Genomic DNA, 19,619 nt, shown 5'->3' with positions numbered 1-19,619 from the left:
AACCAGGAGGATCGCCGAAAAGATTTTCATCGTGACTACTAGGTTGATGTTTGCTTGTGAAAAATTCATCTACTTTTTTACATGATTAATGGAAACCAGGAGGATCGCCGAAAAGATTTTCATCGTGACTACTAGGTTGATGTTTGCTTGTGAAAAATTCATCTACTCTTTTACATGATTCACGGTAACCATCAGGATCTCCGAAAAGATTTTCATCGTGACTACTACATCCATAGTTTTGCGATTTAGATGATCTAGATATTAGATGCTTAGATGATTCTGCTTTATCTATGTTGTCCATTATCCTCCTTTTTATCTTATATTCTACTTGTTTCTGCATACTTTCGGACATTGCTGTAAAATCGGGCAACCTGTTCCTTTTTCCTTGATATTTAATCATAGGGCATGTTATCCCTTACTAAACGTTAAATACAGGAAAGTCTCCCTAATTTGATTGGATAAGAAACCTTGTTCCGCAAAGCTCGAATAACAATTTACTCGTTTGCCGGATCATAAAAAAGTATATGTTTTTATGACCATGTATAGATATACATATATATATATATACAACCCTTAGATGTTGTCCGAAAGTTTTTTCGATATTTTGTTGACAAAAAGTAAAAATTAAAATGCAAGACCGGAATTTTTTTTTTTTAATAATGATAGACTGCCTGCCCCAACCAAACCCTCAGTCGATGTAGCAGCACTCCCTTGCGGGTCAGGCTATTTGTCAGTCGATGTAGCAGCACTCCCTTGCGAGTCAGGCTATTTGTCAGTCGATGTAGCAGCACTCCCTTGCGAGTCAGGCTATTTGTCAGTCGATGTAGCAGCACTCCCTTGCGAGTCAGGCTATAAGATAGTCGATGTAGCAACACTCCGCGCATGATTTACAGAAAAAAAATAAAAATAAAAACATTTTATTAAAAAAAATAAAAATAAAAACATTTTATTAAAAAAAATAAAAATAAAAACTTTGTTTATATTGTTAAAAACATTCAAAATGTTATAAAAACATTCAGAATGTTTTTAAAAACATTCTGGTCAATTAAATTTGCGTTTTTGTGGTTTTTTTAAAAAACGATTAATTTGTAATTAAATTAATGGTTTTTACTTTCGTCCAACACGGAAATGTTGGACGAAAGTCAAAAGTAATTAAAAGTGACGTATGTGTTGGCGTAAGAATCACTTTTTTCCTTCCGCTCTTCCTAAAGCCAACAAACTATAGAACTATAGAAATATATATACTAAAGAGCACGCTTACAGTTTCCAGTTTCTAATTTGCAATAACGATGGTGAGTCAGCTACATCTTTTTATAATATAACTATTTTAAACTTTTTTTTATTATTTCTAAATAACAAATTTTATGTTTAAGGTATCTGGTAGCTTATCTCTAAACAAAATGAAGCTTAATCATCTTACGATCAATAGTTATAATCGACAAGATGCATACGAGTCACATAAACAATTTATAAAAACTGTTCAAGATTATTCCATCAAAACCAGCCAGTTTTCTTTTGATAAAGTTGAAGATGTGTTTTCTCTTATGAGTTTGCCACCTAAACATCAGTTAATGAGATGGTCAACTGAATTATCTCTCCGCAATAATATTGCAAGTGGAATCCATTACATAGAATGTAATTTAGGAAAATTCCTCTATGAAAGTGTTCAGCATCTAATAGCGCTTCATAGGGTTCAAGAGATCAAATTAGCAGTTGATCAAGAGCTGACATGGTTTAATTCTCCAAAGTTGGTACCAAAATCAATTGGTATATTCCCTCCTCAAAATTTAATTGAAAAATTCAAGGAAGTGCTTTTTAGAAAGCCAGCTAGTACAGAAATTTCAGAATATGGGATGAACCCTAATACTTTAGCTGAGTTATGCTGTACTAGATGGCTCTCCTCAGATCATATGATGCAAATATCTAGTATTTTAAATTCTATTCAAAGCCATTCAAAGGTAATTTACTTTAACTTTATAGGAAATATTGAGCATTATGTGTCAAGATTAACTTCTGTCCCGAGCAAATTGATATTTATTATAAATGTTGGAGGAAACAATGAGAAAACATTCTCTGGCACAGATTTTAATCCTGGTTCCCATTGGGCATTTGCAGTTTATAATAATATTGAGTGTAGTTTTTACTATGGAGATTCATTAGGTTGGTCAGTTCCAGATGATTTTTTATGTAAAGTTAAATTATTGATCAGGAAATTGTATCACTTAAATAAAGAGGTTAGCATTACATACTGTCATGATCCAAAAACGCACAGATATGGCGTTAAAAAATGCAGTTCATTATGCAGAGGAAACTACCCAATGCAGACATGTGGAAATATTTGTGGAGTTATTACTATAATAATTTGTGCAATATCTTGTTTAAATTATGATTTCTTTGTACATATAATAAGCAATGATAAAAGAGAGAACAGTAATTACATTTTTCTACAAGAGCCTACAAAATATTCTAAATATTTAAGATTGGTTTTAATGTCATGGTTTATTAGTAAAGAAATAAATTTGGATTTTGTTATTCCTGCTTTAGGTGAAGTTTCTAGCAGTTATGAAGTGCCTTCTTATAAAGATTTCAAATATACAAATGTTTCTGAATCATCATTAAATAAGAATAATATTGTTAATATAGAAAGTAACAATTTTTCATCTCTAAAATGTGCATTTTGCAACATTACTTTCACCAAAAAAAAGAATATGCAGCGACATATAAAAAATAAGCACAAATCGATTAATGAAGCTCAAGCATATATTCAGTCAGGCAATTCTTTTTGTCTAGAGTGTGGCTTTCAATGCAGACAAATTAATGGTTTACGAAAACATTTATTTATGGTTCATTTTTATACTTTTCAGAAAGAAAAATTATCATTTTCTAATTTTAAAGGTAGTTATGTTTTTGATGTAAATTGTTTTATGTGCTTTTGTAAAAAAAATGATTTTTATTTATTTTTTTGTTTACTTCTTTAAATTTGAGTTTCATTTGTTTTCAAGATTTAAAAAAAAAATTAAATTAGTTAACTAATTTCACAATACTCACAGGAGTAGATTTTTCATAGTTTATATTGTAAGTTATTGTTGCATGCTCTTTTATAATGCATCTTTCAGAATAGTAGCTTTTTATATTATGAATCATTGCCAAATTTGTAAAGGAATAAACAATCTATTATCTGTCTTTCTTCTTACCTTTTTTTTATAATTGTTGTTTAATTTTTTTGTTAATGTTTAGAATTTGATTTGTGGAAATCAGATATTGAAAGTAATAACTCAACGCAATATGTTTTACCTTCTGGTGAAAAGTTGGATAAAAATGGTAGGAAAGTATCATACTATCAATGCAACAGAAGTGGATTTTATAAAAGCATGGCAAAGAAAAGAATAACCAAAAGTAGTGGTATGTTTCACTGAAATAGTCTCTGTAGACTACTTTGTTTATTTTTTAAATATTTTTATATTTTGTTTATTATTATTAGAATTTTCTTTATTATCTTTCTTTAAAACAATTTAAAAAGTTAGTTATGTATAATATATAAGTACAGTTAATTGTAATCTTAATAGTCACAATTATCTATTTACCATAATAGATTATTTATTACCATAATAAATATTTTAAAAATAGGCACTCGAAAAATTGCAAAAAATTGCACATCCACTCTAAAAGTTTACCAAAACTTAGATGGAACAATTCTGGTTCACGCTTGTTATTCTCACTATGGACATAGCAATGAAATTCAACATATTTCCCTATCAAATGCTCAAAGACTAGAAATTGCCAGCAAACTAAAAATGGGTATAACCAAAGATAGAATCCTAGATGATATTAGAGATGAAATGGGTTCTGTTCAATCCAGATTACATTTAACTCAATACCAAGATATTAAAAATCTCGAAAAAGCATTTAACATTAATTCTATACAACTTCATGCTAATGACCAAGATAGTGTTGCAATTTGGCTAAAAGAGTGGCAAATGAAGGAAAATAATCATGTTTTACATTATAAATTACAGGGAGAGTCAGATACATTTAATAAATTTAAAGATGCTGACTTTATCATTATAATGCAAACAGAGCATCAAAAAAAAATTTTACAACAGTTTGGCAAAAATGGTGTTTGTATTGATTCCACACATGGCACCAATGCCTATGATTTTCTGCTGACAACAATATTAGTTATTGATGAATTTGGAGAGGGGCAACCTGTTGGATGGTGCATATCAAATAGTGATTCATTCAGATTTCTAAAATTATTTTTTATAAAACTAAAAGAACATTCTGGAAATTTTTGTCCAATTTGGATAATGAGTGATATGGCATCACAATATTATGAAGCGTTTTGTGATGCTTATTTGTGTGAGCCTTTAAAGTTCTGGTGTACTTGGCATGTTGATAAAGCTTGGAGAGAAGAATTGCATAAAAAAATACACAATCTTGAAATGGAAGCAGATATATATAAACGTATTCGCTTTCTTTTACAGCTAAGTGATAGAAACCTATTTGATGACTATTTACATTTATTAATGAATTACTTGCACTCATCCGATTTAACACAATTATTTGCTGAGTATTTTGAGAAATATTGGGTCAGTAATAAACAAAATTGGTCATTCTGTTATCGTATGGGTCTTGGCATAAATACAAATATGTATGTTGAATCTTTTCACAAGGTCTTCAAGTACAGTTACCTACAAGGCAAGCATAATAAAAGAATTGATAATTGCTTGTTTGCTTTGTTAAAGTTTAACAGAGACAAAGTATATGAAAGAATAATAAAATTAACTAAAGGTAAGATCAGCTTTAAGTTGAAAATGGTGCATTCTAGGCACATTGCAAGTCTGCAACTGAATGAAAGTTTTACTTTGGATGATAAAGGAGCAAGACTAGTACAGTCTGAAACAAATGCTTGCCAATACAGAGTTTTAAAACACCAAGAGTTGTGTGAAATAAATGAATGCTTCACAAAATGTCCAGAATGTAAAGTATGTGCTCATTTATATAGTTGCGACTGTATGGATTTTCTAACCAAAAATATCCCCTGTAAACACATTCATTTAATACATCGTCTTAGCAGGGTTTGTGTAACTAAAAAAAATGAACCTATTCATTTGCCAACACATTCTATTGAATTAGAGTGTAAAGTTATAAAAGGATGTGAACCTGCAGATATTAATATTTTAAAAAATAACATTATTAAAAATTTAAACAATCTAGTTAATTTAGTTACCTGTAGTACAGTATCAGATGAAGAAGGTTTGAAGAGCTTACACAAAAATATATCGTTAGCTCAAAATACTTTTTTAAATTTAACAACAAATAAGCAAAATGAATTACATTTCAAAAGTAATGTTCCATCAAACACTCGAATAACCAAGCAGTCTCCATTTTATTCAACAACAAAAAAAGCGTAAAACGTCAAACATAAGACTTGCAAAACCTTCTGCAGATGAAATAGATAGTTTTCTTGATTTTACCAACTGGAATTTAAAAATAAAAGGTATATATATATTTTTTGGCCTTACTGATGTGTTCAATTTTATGTTTTTAATTTTTTTTTTTTTTTTATCAAGACTCTCAATTACAGTCATCAAGTAAATTAAACAAGCCAAAACTTGAAACACAAACTAATTGTGTTATTAAAAAAAACATTTTATCACCAGGTAAAATACTTTTTTTTAAATGTTTAATTTCAATCAATACTGCTTATTTGGTGTCATAAATGTTGTATTCATTACTTTTCCCAAAACTAAAAGCTAGCAGTTCTAAACCATTGCATATATACACTTTAGCCTATTTGAAAACCTTTTTCAATAATTAGTTTACCTTTTTGATTGTTTTGCAATTTAATTTTTATTATTTTACTTTGATTAATTAAAATTTAGATCAAAAAAAAATTTTGGAGTTTTTTGGGTACAGAAAATCGCATACAAATCATATGTTGACTGAAAATGAACTGAACATAGATACTGCTCATCTATCTCCAGAAATAATTAACCATGACATTACAATTATCCAAAGTTTAATATATCCGGAAGTATTTGTCAAAGTTAAAAAAAAATGTAAGTACTAAATATGTACGACTACTTAAATAACATACCTTATTTATTTTAATTTATTTATAAATTACATTTATGACTTCCAGATGATGGACATTATTAATGACTTTGTAATACTAAAATTGTTTTGTAGTGTTTTCTATTAAGAAAAGTTGGACTTGTACCATTTGTAACATACCTCAGTATAAAAATATGATTGAATGTGAAATTTGTGAAACTTGGTATCATTGGTAAAGTAACTTTTATAACCTTGTTGTTTAATTTTAGTGAACAGTTATCCTTAGTTTATGTTACTTGTAGTAAAGCACTATGATGATTGTTAAAGTGTAAATTTTTTTTACATACTAAGATTTAGTTATTTATGAAGTAATAGTTTACTTTACCGTTACTCATAGTATTTCCTTAACCATTATTAAATTTTTTTTTACCATTGACCAAATACCATTGTGTGTTAAGTACCCCAAAAAGTCTTCTCCGTTTAAAATTTATTGATAGCGCACGAAAAAGCACTGGCCGGACAGTCATTATTTGTCTGGTGTGGGCAATTTTAAAAAATAATTTTTTTTGTACTTCTTCACATAGAAAAAATGATGAAGAAAAAAGATTTTTTTGTAATTTAGCAAGCACTAAAAAAGTGCTGACCAAAGTATTGAGGTGTAGGCGAGCGCAAAATAGCAAGAGCGCGAAACCACTCGTAAAACGGAGAAGACTGTCCAAAGCAAAAACATAAATTTTGGTTACAGTTTTTTTATCTTTAAATAAAATTTGGTTTACATTATTTTAAATTAAAAGGAAAAAAGACTTAAGGCTAAAATTTATTACCCTTTAACTGTTTTAACTGACAATCATAATTACCTGTTTTTATGGGTGGAGTGCTTATGGCTACCTCATCCTCCCATTTTCCTTAGACCTTATGTTAAAGTATAAATATTTGGTTGCAAATAAAGAGCAGGCTTAATAAATAACATTAATTTTTAAAAAGTTTTTAAAAAATTTCATTATTAACATTTATTTGTAGGGTTTGTATTTCTGTATCTGAAATGGATCTTGACTGTCATTGGATTTGCTCAAAGTGTGATTCTAAAAAACTTTCCAAACAAGAGCTCCAATAGCACAATACTATTAAGTTAAGTTACATCATACTTATAAGTTAATGAAAATTAAGATTAAAAAATTTCCAGCAACAACTTCTTTTAAAAATGCATTATTTTATATTACATCCCAATAATAGTAAAAGCATAATAGAAAAAAGAATGAAGTTATAATAGGTTTTTGAATCTTAAGATCTGATTTTCAGATAGATAAAGTTTTAAGTCATTGCTTATTTTGATTGCAAAAATTTTTAAAATGATTGTAACAATGTTTCCGATTCTAAACCATATTAGAAATTGTACTTATTTGCAATTGTGTTTATTTTCAAAATTATACTTCATTTTTAGTTTATGCCATGATATTGATATTGGCATGAATGTTTATACCTTTTTGATATTAGCATATACATTGGCACAATAATATATTGCTTTTTGTGACACTGGTATAAATTGCCCTAATTGTGCTGTTTGTGTCATGGTGTTAAATTATTTTTGACACAACACGCTTATACCTCTATGACATTGGTAATTTAGTATTATATAGCCAATAGTGAAATTGGTATAAGTCATTAGGGCTATCTTATATATTTATATATTTTTTGCTTGCATTGTGTATGGTGACCTTCAATGATTTTATATATATTTATTAGGGCGATGCAAAATTTTTAGGTTCAAAACTATCCTCAAGCTTGCCCTTGTTCTATATGACATTAGTAATTATTTTCCAAAATTTGAATCAAATTGGATGATATTTAAGGGTTGCCATGTTTTGTCACATTTTGGAATAAGGTTAAAAAAGTAATAAAAAAAATATTTTTTTAATTATTATCATTTACTTATTATTATGTGGTGGATTGTGGGTGTTTAATGTTAAACAAACAATAATAAAGCACTGTACTACCATGTGCCCTAAACTTTACATTTGACTTCGATATTGCAGTTGATCCTCCAAGAAAAATAAGGCACAAATTCAAGTGTTTTAAGTAATCATCCCTGTGTTGTTGACCTTTAATTGCTTCACCATAATACACTACCATTTCTTCACGGAGTTTGCAAAAAAAATCACAAATATACAAATTTTTATTCCTTATAGTGAACACCTCCTTGTTGATTGCTGGCCATTGCTTCTGGAAACGGTTAAAAATTCCAACTTCAGGTCCTCCACTACTTCCAAATGCAGTCATGAAAATGGTGGAAAGCATGACTTCAAAGACATGGTGTCTGCATGCTACCCATATAAGATTACGGTCAAGATTCTGCTCTATTATTGTGCAGGTACCAATGTTAAACCTAGTGTTAGATGAAGGAGTGTCAAAAACCAATCCCTGAACAAGTTCTTCCTATTTCTAATCTTTAAGAGCCTTCATACAAGCCTGTTGCTCACCTATACTGTTAATTTCAGCCTGTTGCTCACCTGTACTGTAAATTTTTTTTATTCAAAAATTTTTTCAATGTAGTATTAATTTATAATATAGAACACATTTAGGAGGTTACATCTGACATTTTCAAAAAATGTTGTTTTATGACACCCTTATATATATATGTATAAATATATATATGTTTTAGGCTTTCACAGGAAGGCGTGCAATAGCACACGTTTATTTGACCAGGCATATAATATTTTTGTTTTGATGGCTTGGCTACAGCTATTTGCGTTTTAAACAGAAAAAAATTGCAAAAAAATAACTAAACATTAGAGAAATTTGTGTAACACTTTAGATATTTAATCTTTTCAATTGTTTCTATACATATATATATATATATATATATATATATATATATATATATATATATATATATATATATATATATATATATATTATTTTCATGTTTGCAAAAATATATAGGTTGAAGATATAGTTAAACACTCGAGTAAATAAGTACTCATATGTGTTAAAAAATGAAGTTAAGGTGTGATTTATGTTCTGAATAAAAACAATTGCAAATCAGTAAAATTGATTTTTTGCATTGCATTATTAGTCTAGTCGAGTTTTTTGGTTATAAATTATTTTAAAGCTTAAACTTTTCTCAGTGATTCCATAGCGTATTATGATCAGGTTAGAAAAATGCCCATAATTCTCAACAGGAGAAGTGCCTGAACTCAAAATGAGGCATATGCAAAAAAATAAAATTTTTTTCAGACTTAGGATAGCGCTTTCTTTATACTGAACAATTTTTTAAATGACACTAACATCTTACAACCAAAGGGTGACTAGTTTTTTAACAAATAAATTGTACATATAATAAACTAAAGTACCTTATTTTGGTACATGCATCACTTGTCACATTTAATAAAAGCAAAGTAAATCAATTATGTTTTTAAAATAGTATTCTGGATTTAAAAATCAGATAAACATTTGAATATGTTTCTGTCTTCATCTTGGTAATTTTTTTTGTTTTCCTCTCCAGCGTCACTATGCATGAAATAATTTTGAAAGTATAACTCTTGTGGAAAACCCTTTTGTTCATTTAAAAAAGGTAGTGGTAGTTAAAGAGTTATAAAAATTATCTTTTTAAAGCATAAAAATTGTTTTGAAAAGGTAAATAGTAAGTCTATGTTTAAAGATAATATTACTATTTTTGGTACTAGTTTTGGTAACAATTTATATAGTACTTGTTACTATTTTGAGTGTACATAGTTTAAAAATTAAGACTAAAAAAGAGGGTTGTCCTATTGCAAATCTTGGTTCATTTTTTTGACGTGATTTATTTACCTTAGGGAATTACTAAGCAAACTTTCAGCTTTAAATAAAATTTTTATCACCAAGCAAATTTTTATACTTACACTTCGAAACCATGTTGTACAAAAATATGTTTATAATAAGAGAACTGTTGCTTTTTAATTTTTTAATTTATTTGGTTTTTTATAATTAGCTAAGCATGTATAATTTTCACAATTAAAAATATAAATTAATTTCACATTATAATTGTGGATTGATTCTTTCTATTTTTTCTTTCTGCTTAACTTTGAAATGCCAGTTACTACTGTGCCAAAATTTAGCACGCAAAAAGATATAAATTAATTTATAATATTTACTTTGTCTGATTTTTGATGAAATGCAAATAAACTCATTGACTAATGAAATAGCCATGTAAAAATTAATTTTTTTTTTTCATTTTGACTTTATGAAAGACTATGTGGCCAAAGTTGAAGTATCAAATTGGTAACTATGTACCTACAACTTTGAAGGTATCTAATATTAAATATTTTTGTCTTCAAGATCCAGTAATACTCAACTATTGATGATATTATAAATATAAAAGATTTTATGCAGCAATTTCTTTAGAAATTTTATAAGGAAATTGCTTTTGTTTTTAGCCAAAGAAGCCATTTTAGCCAAGGAAGAACTGAAAGTGAATTTATCAAGCATTAAAATAAATTGCTACATCAAACACTGGATTAGTAGTTACTTCAAAAAATATTTTTCAGTTAAGAAAAAGAGTGATGATAAGTTAGTTTAAAAAAAGGAATTATTAGAAAAAACGTTGATGCAACTTCAGTAATAGAACAAGATAAATTTTGTTGTACTGTGCGTCTTATTGTTTTTGGAGTTTCGATTGAAAAAGTTTATACAACACATTTGTGCATTACTGAGATTAACAGTTTTGGTGTGAAGTATTAAAGTAAAAGATATATTAGATTCTGGTTTTTTACAATTTAGAAAAAGTTTTACTCTAACTAGTTTTGTTTAATTAAATATTTTTTACTAGTCTTTGATGTGTTATATTTTTTGATGTTTTAATAACCTTTCAGTAGTCTGTTTTTAATAGATTATATAAAAACATAATGTTGGTTACATCATTATAATATTATTTAAATAATAGAGCTTTTGCAACACATAATTGTATAATGTATTATACAACAAAGTATTTTTATTAAATTAGTTTAAACTAATTTGATAAAAACTTCAGTAATTTCATTTCCATAACTTCTTTCATTTACCAATTTATATTTGTAATTGCAGTTTTGTAGATCTTTAATTGCATATTTAACTCCCAATATGTCGGCTCTCCAAGGGGCAGATAAGTCAGTTTGAGTAAGCGAATGTTGAAGTTAATGAGTCATTATATAAGTCAAACTTTTAAGATTAGTTTAAAATAATTCTAGTTAGCCAAATATTGGATATAATTTGTTAAATAGTATACATTATAAAATATACTCTTATAAAGTCACACTATCTCAGATTTGAAGTAATCTATTTTGGTAGATCTTGAGAAACTTAATAACATTTAGGGTGGAATGCAAGAAGCGAACATGAGTCAAGTTGGACTTGAACTTTATATTGTAACCAATAGCGGCAGAGTATGGGTTTTCGCTTCAAAAAAATAATCTACCGCTATTGGTTACAAAGTAAAGTTCAAGTTGAACTTGACTCAAGTTCGCTTCTTGCATTACACCCTAAATTTAACAAAAAAACATTCGCTTTCAATTTTTTTTAAGTTTGAATTTTTGCAGAATGTTAGTGGTTTGAGATATTTAATATATATCTCAAACCCCTAACAATTTGCAAAACCCCTGATTATATAATATATTTTTTGTTATATGTTTATATATATATATATATTAGCTGGTAAAAAATATGACAACTGAAGCTCATGAATCTTGTAAGTTGGTGTTTATTATTAAAATTGAATTTTTTTAATGCATTTCCTATTTTTTGTCATAAGTTTAACCCTTTAATAATTTTGGTTACCTTAAGGTGCATCAAATTATTTTGAAGACAATTCTTGTGGTATTCAAAATTCTAATTTTTTTTTAATATTTGATTTATTAATAAATAAAAGTTGTTATTACTCTGATGGTAAATTTGTTATTAATAATGTTACCTGTACTAATTTTTATCTACTCTAGATTTTGTAGCAAGAAAAAAGAATATCGGTAAAAGATTTCTTTACATATACTGCACATATTCTTTTTTACTAAAATAAATTCAATATTAGATCCCTTAAATAATCAAAGGTCTTGTGCAACCCATAAATATATTTTTTGTCATTGTTATTTTATCACTTGCAAAACAGTTAGGAGGTTCCAATACCAAAAATTTTAAATTTTTTTTTTGATGCTCATTAAGAATGCATTTACTTGTTTAAAAATTTTTTTATTTTTACATCTTAGATTTGGATATAATTAAAAAAGAAAATGGTAATGAAGATAAATGTTTATTTTTATTACAATATTTTATCCATTACATATTTGATTTATTGTCCTTGTTTAATTATATATGTTTTTAGAAAAGAAAGAACTAAAAATAGGTATTAATTTAAGATATTTTTCAGATTAATTTAGTGTTGTTTTTGAAAATGGGTATTAAATAATTTTTTTTTTTTTAGTGCAACTAGAAGAAAGAATTAAACTATGTAATTTTATATTTTTTAAATGTTTATAAATACTTGAAATTATGCAGTTTGTGAGCTAAGTTTTTATAAGAATTAAAAAGAACATAGATTTTAAAGTTTGATTACATTTTGATTAATATTCACCCTGTATGAATATGATTTTATGTGGTGTGTGTGTGTGTGTATATATATATATATATTATATATATATATAAAATATAAATATGCTTTGTTTTTTTCCTCCTTATTTAGTGACAGAAAGAAATACTTTAGGTATTTATTATTATGACAAGGTTGCCACTCAATCTTTAAATGACATGAATCCTTGGGAACCTACAACACTGCGGTTTTGGAAATAATCACTGTGGGACTTGTTCTTTACTCATGGAAATTTTTTGAAAATTGTAGTGGTAACCCTGCGGAAGTTTAAAAAGAATTAAATAAATTAACTATAATTTGAATAATATTTAATGTCATTTATAGTAATACTTTAAATATACTTGTAATCAACTACATTTACTTTTAGACGATAAGATCTTGGATTTAGGTAATTTTTATATATATTAGGCATATTTTGTATTTACTTTTTTTGTATTTAAAAAAGCTTTGTTAAAAGTAATGATTTATATTTATTGAGTAGCTGCACCTTTTTCTTTAGAAAAACAAGCCTCGCTTTTAGATAGTATGTACAGAGTTATTCATTGGAATTAAATTATATATCTTTCAAAATTTGCAAAATGAAATAAATTTTATCACGTTTTGAAGATTTTTTCTAAATTGACATTTCTTACTTTATTTTATATATATTGTTAAGTTAATCACACTTGAAAAGAAGTGCAAGGTATAGAAGTACAATAGAATTTTGATCAACTTTTGCCAAATTTTGATAATTAGAACTCGTTTAAGATTAAAAAGTTCATAGCCTAATCTAATTTGATCTGTATTATTCAGGTGAAACAGTGAAACCTTGTACCTCCTCTGCTCAAGGAAAACGTACTGAAGTTGTTAAAGGTAATCCTATTTGTTAATGCGTTAAAGTAGCATCGAATTTTATGTTGTGACATGTACTGGAATTTAAAGTACATTATACATGTGTTAACCCTCAGATATTTTTAAAGTACTTAAAGTTTGATTAAGTAAATAGGAACATAGACTATTTCGAGGCGTTTTTTCAAATACTGTTTTAGTTGTAGTTGTATACTCCAATAAAAACAGGTATTGTCAGCTTTGATTGAGTCAGCTTCGATTTAGATTTCTTTATTTTAGATTCTTCTTGGAATGATTTTATGGCTTGGCGCCGGCAAAACCCTGGCCCCAAGACCAGACGGGCGTTCCAATTTTGGGTAAGAAATGGTTCGAAGGACCTGCCCGGCTTTCGATGGAAGATGAAAGGGCCCGAAAAAAATAAAAATATTAATAAAATAATAAATAACTACTTCTGATACTCATCAATAAAAAAGTTGTTTTGTATTTTTTTTTTTTTTTTTTTTTAGGGAGGCGATCGACTTTTTAAGGAAGTAAGGGTTGTTTACGTTTAGAAACCTAAAAATGGATTACAAAACGTGTTGAATGTAATAATGTCTGCACGGTCACGGAAATCGGATTTCTAGAATAAAAAATTCTATATAAGATTGAATTTTAAAAAATCATAGGAAATGTGGCAAACTTACATGACTCATGTCAGTTGCATACACGTAAAGTAAAAATGATATACCATGCGGAAAAACACAATTTTCGTATTATAAAATCTTTGCTTAAATTTTTCCAAAAAAATTTTTACACACAGACTAAACAATGAACTATGACACATTTTTACATACTTTTTTATTTATTTATAAATAAAAAAATTTATTTATAAATAAATAAAAAGCATTTTAACTTGTTCAATGCTAAATTTTGAATTTAAAAAGTTAATTTTTCGAAGAAATTGAAAAACTTTTTTAATTGTTACTGTAAATATTCAAAAATACCTTTGTTAAGAGATTTTAAGAGTCGTTTTTTTATAAGAGTCTACTTGAAATTTATAGAAAATTTCGGGGATAAATTATTAAATTCATTAACAAAAACGAAAATTTGATACCATAATTCAAATTGGTCCTACAGTTAATGCGGTTTGAAGTTTCATAAAACGTCGACTTTAAAAACCTGTTTTCTATGTTTGGGTGTATTCAGAATTTTCAGAGCAAATGAAATATCAATTAATATATTTATACATAATTCTGTATTCACATCAGAAAAAAACTTTTAAAATACCAACAACACACTTTTTACCGTACCCAGTGTGGATTTAAATAACACAAATTCTGTACTTTTAAGCACCAAGTCGCCGATTAATTTAGATTTTTATTTGGATATAAGTTTTTTAAAAACACAAACATACTTTATTCAATTAAAAAAGATTAAAAGTCTTTTAAAGCTCAAACTTAGTCTGAAAATCATTTTTCAAAACCTTAACTCCATTGAATCCAAAGTAATTAATGGTAACTTAGAAAAGCAAAAACTCAGAGCGTCAACAATTACAATTAAACATTTTACAGAAAAAAATAAGAATAAGAAAACACCACAAAATCTATAATTAAAAATATTAGTTCATTCTCCACAACATTTGTTTATCACTTCCATGATGCAGCAGCAGCTGTTTATGGTTTTCAGTGAAGAGATGGTTTTATCAGAGCAAGAATGATGTTGTTTTACATCTTTTTTCAATTGCAATTACTCCCTTTGCAAACGGGGGTTGTTGCGGTTTTATTTTTTTTGAGTCAGGGAACAAATCAAAAACGTTACAAAATTCTGTCAAATCTTTTACCCCAAATTAGGTCAAATATATTTGCATATTATAAATTATTGTGAAAAATCTGTTTCGAACAACCCTTTAAGTATGGCAAAAAGATTTTGTTAAAATTGTGTAAATTTTTAGATGCGATGGCAGGGGTAATTTAAAATATTAGTGTTTTTGGCAACGGCTACAAGTGCCATTTTATCCAAAAAAATTTGTTTTTTTTAGCTAATTTGTTTATTTACTTTATATGAAGTTAAATTTATAAAATATTGATAACTACTCAAATAAGGGAGTTTGAAACTGAAGAGTTTCCACCTTAAGGTAAAAATAAAGAAAGGCTAAAATACAACCTTTTTTTTTTTCATTTATTTTTGAAATCACGTTTTCTTAAAATAAGTAAAATTTTGCTTTTCTGTCCATCAAATATATTCTTTTTAAAACATAGGATTCTATATGTAATTATTTTTAAGAAAATAAATTTCTATAAAAATTTTTTTATAGAAATTGACAATTATAATTTCTTATTCTTGACACGTACCAATATTAATTATTATGCGCTTTAAAATTTAAATGTATTATAAATGACCGACTAAATGTAATAATAGACTGAATCGAGGATTGGGGTGTTATATATATATATATATATATATATATATTTATATATATATATATATATATATATATATATATATATATATATATATATATATATATATATATATATATATATATATATATATATATATGTAAAGTTAATAAACATTAACATTATTCATTTCATTAGCTGAATAAGATCGCATGCAGGATTCTCAATACGGACGACTAAGTTGCATCTATATTATGCTAAATTATAACAAAATTAATTCGTTAAACATCATTTAATTGTGTTCATTATTTGTAACATAAATTGTTCATTAATTTTATTCAGTAGCAAATCAAAATTAATGCTATGATAAGTGCACAGAGAACATCATAAAATAATTACTTGAAAAGTTTTTTTTGATGCTTTTGCAAACGAGACCAAACCATTAACGGTGCATAGGTGCACTTTATATAGTAATATTGTGCATAACAAATATTATAAAATTACCCTTACATATTTATACCTTTAACACTATTATTAATAATACCGTTTATATAACTAATATAAACCTACCGTAACTAATATAACTAATATAACCTCTCTCTCTCTCTCTCTCTCTCTCTCTCTCTCTCTCTCTCTCTCTCTCTATATATATATATATATATATATATATATATATATATATATATATATATATATATATATATATATATATATATATATATATATATATATATATATATATATATATATATATATAAATATATATATATATATATATATATATATATATATAAAGAGTTGTCTCTCAAAAAATTAGAGCCACCCAACATTTTTACAAATTTTCATATTCTAAAGCTGATTTTCCCTATATTTTGTAATGAGTTAAATTTACAACTATTTATTTTGGGAATATAGGATATAAATAATAGTAAATGACAAAAATATAGAAGTGTAACGTATATTTAGGAAAAATAAATAAGATATATAAGAAACTCAAATATTGTCTAAATTTTGAGGTGGCTCTAATTTTTTGAGCCACCACTGTATATATATATATAAATATTTATGTTTATAAATATATATGTTTATAAATATATATGTTTATAAATATATATGTTTATAAATATATATGTTTATATATATATATATATTTATATTTTTATGTATACAGTGGCGGCAAAAAGTCATGCACCTAACTGAAAAATAACACATTTTACTATTATACACATAAATTTTATTTAAAAAACACTAATAACTGTCCCAAATGTTAGTAACATGAAATATAAATGTCTTAAAAATAAAAATAATGATATGTTTAATATTTTGTATGACCGCCTTTGGCTTTGAGGCATGATACGCCATGGCATGGACTCGACAATGAATGTAAGGTTTCTGGGGTGATGCTTTCCCACGCTTCATTCAAACATCTCCACAAATCTTCCAAACCAGTGGGTTTGGATACCTGCAGCTTTCGGAAGATGATCTCCCACAGATGTTCAATGGGATTGAGGTCAGTGCTCTGAGGAGGCCACTCCAAGAATCGTACACGTTTGGAGGTTAAGAAATCACATACCCGCTTAGCTTTGTGACAGGGTGCGTTGTCCTGCTGAAAGACAAACTCACCTCGTCTGCCAAATAAAGCACTAGCTGAAGTGAGCATGTGATCTCTTAGGATTCCAATGTACTGGTCCTGGTTCAATGCACCTACACAGCGGTACAATTGACAGCGGTACAATTGACAGCGGTACAAAATATATTATCGACAATACAATAACTGTTATTGAATTATTAATAACTATTGTTGTAAATTATAAAATATTAGATTATTAGATTATAATTTATAATACAATAATTAGGCTGAAAAGTTTTATTTACACATAAAATGTTGAATAAAGAATAATACAATTTCATTTAAAATTTAAATGCTCACATTTAAATTAAATGTAAACATTTAATGTCATACTCGCTTTAAAAATAATATACTATATCTAAACCAACACAATAACTAGGTTCAAATCAAAGAAAATGTAAATATTTTACAGGAATGGCTCCCTAATTTGATTGGACAAAATACGTGTCTCACGCGGTCCTTATCTCTAAAAATATATTTATAATATTTCATATACGTATTCCACATATATCATATAGAAGTCACTAAGTCCGGCAAACGAGAATAATATTTTTCGGACTTTGTGGACCAATTTTTCGCCATCCAATCAAAATAGGGAGACTTTCCTGTATTTAACGGCTCGTTATCCCTTTACAGGCCGCCATTATCTCTTTGTCACTTAAAGACATGACCCTTTCGACACCATCAAGCAGATAAACAAAATCATTAATTGTAACGCTTATGATTGCACCACCAGCGAAAGTATAAATATGATTGTGATCATAAAAATTTCTCTGCAGAAACAAAGAATGCATTAATGTAAGATCGTCAGAAGGACAACGTTTCGATTTAATTGAATCATCGCTGGAGATTTTCTGGCTACGATCTTTTATATATTTTTCTTCCTTCATTTGTTCATTAAAATCATCGACATCAACAATAAAAGCTTTGGGAAATTTTTCTTCATTAAAATCATCATATAATGGTAAATAAATCTCGTAACATCCATTTACTCTTTGATCATTTATTTCATCATCAATATCATCTATAGTTTTTTTTAATTACACGCGGTGAAAATGCGGAAACTGTTAATTCACCATTATTGCTTTCTTTTTCTTTATTTGCTCTTCTACCCATTTGCCAGACTATATCTTTCTCTATTAATGTTACTTTTGTGTGCGTAAATAGAGACGATGCAGTGCGCAAATCTGTGTAAAGAGAGTGAGTGTAAAGAAATGCAAGGTGTGTGTGAAATGCAAGGTGTGTGTGAAATGCAAAGGTGTGTGTGAAATGCAAGGTGTGTGTAATAGCTGTTGTTTTTAATATATTTAATTTGAGAACAGATATTATTAATATAGAGAAAAGTATAGTTAATGAAGGCGCCGCGTTGCTGAATAATATTGATGACTTTGAAAAAAGCATCTTTGGCGACAATAAACATGGTAAACGCAAATATCATAAAAACACAGCAGATGCTGCTAGACTAATTTCCAACGGCATAACTTATGATAGAAATCACAAAGGAACAGATAATAATCTGTTAAATACAACTAGAGAGGACTTACATGATATTTATTTAAATAACGGCTTATCAACTAATATTAATAAAAAACACGACGTTATCTGCCACTTACTGAGCAACATTCAACTTATATGGGCGGTTTAAATAATAATAATTATTTAGGAGTATCCACTGATAACTTTGGACCAATGGCCGGGATGCATAATCAAATCTCCGAACAAACTGATGTTCACTTATTTAATTTAAATTAACATAATATTTTTTATATTAATATAAACAGGCTATATTCTCTTTAGTAGCTTACAATGATTGATATTTTTAATAATTTAAGTACATATATAAATATTGTATGTATTGTAATTATTCTTCTCATCGTAGTTTTTATTGTTATAATAATTGTGATGATAAGAAATAATAGACTTCTTAACGCAAAAATTAAAGAGTATGATAACGCAGAAAAAAATAATAAACTGCTAGCTGAAATTATAAGTAATCATCAAGCTACTGATATTAATAATGCTTTCAAGAGCATCGATAATAATAGACAATTTGTCTATAATTATCGATGATAATTATAGACAAATTGATCTAATTTGATTTAATAATATATACGTATATACATATATATATATATAT

At 27.2% G+C, this 19,619-nt stretch overlaps 1 protein-coding gene across 3 annotated transcripts; it reads left to right on the top strand.

Moving 5' to 3' along the window:
• The first annotated feature begins 1,099 nt into the window (after window positions 1-1,099).
• Window positions 1,100-13,964, top strand: LOC136075392 (uncharacterized). Of its 3 annotated transcripts, none has more exons than XM_065788419.1 (13): window positions 1,100-1,292; window positions 1,374-2,895; window positions 3,238-3,402; window positions 3,628-5,500; window positions 5,574-5,663; window positions 5,886-6,062; window positions 6,193-6,289; window positions 10,284-10,340; window positions 10,470-11,883; window positions 12,003-12,029; window positions 12,267-12,293; window positions 12,383-12,403; window positions 12,740-13,034. In XM_065788419.1, exons 1-4 carry the CDS (start codon window positions 1,290-1,292, stop codon window positions 5,412-5,414), a joined length of 3,477 nt encoding a protein of 1,158 aa, XP_065644491.1. In that variant the 5' UTR covers window positions 1,100-1,289; the 3' UTR covers window positions 5,415-5,500; window positions 5,574-5,663; window positions 5,886-6,062; window positions 6,193-6,289; window positions 10,284-10,340; window positions 10,470-11,883; window positions 12,003-12,029; window positions 12,267-12,293; window positions 12,383-12,403; window positions 12,740-13,034. The 3 variants fall into 3 exon arrangements, with proteins under 3 accessions (XP_065644491.1, XP_065644490.1, XP_065644492.1); XM_065788418.1 differs by having other exon boundaries at window positions 7,078-10,340; XM_065788420.1 differs by lacking the exons at window positions 1,100-1,292; window positions 1,374-2,895; window positions 3,238-3,402; ... (2 more) ...; window positions 5,886-6,062; window positions 6,193-6,289 and adding exons at window positions 12,482-12,508; window positions 13,146-13,169; window positions 13,439-13,498; window positions 13,754-13,964 and having other exon boundaries at window positions 6,313-10,340; window positions 10,470-11,755; window positions 11,851-11,883; window positions 12,740-12,760; window positions 13,014-13,034.
• Window positions 13,965-19,619: the final 5,655 nt, after the last annotated feature.

Source organism: Hydra vulgaris, chromosome 01 (assembly GCF_038396675.1).
Source record: "Hydra vulgaris chromosome 01, alternate assembly HydraT2T_AEP".
NCBI lineage: Eukaryota > Metazoa > Cnidaria > Hydrozoa > Anthoathecata > Hydridae > Hydra > Hydra vulgaris.
Note: the sequence above shows the minus strand (reverse complement) of the source record. Positions and strands in the feature narration are given on the sequence as shown.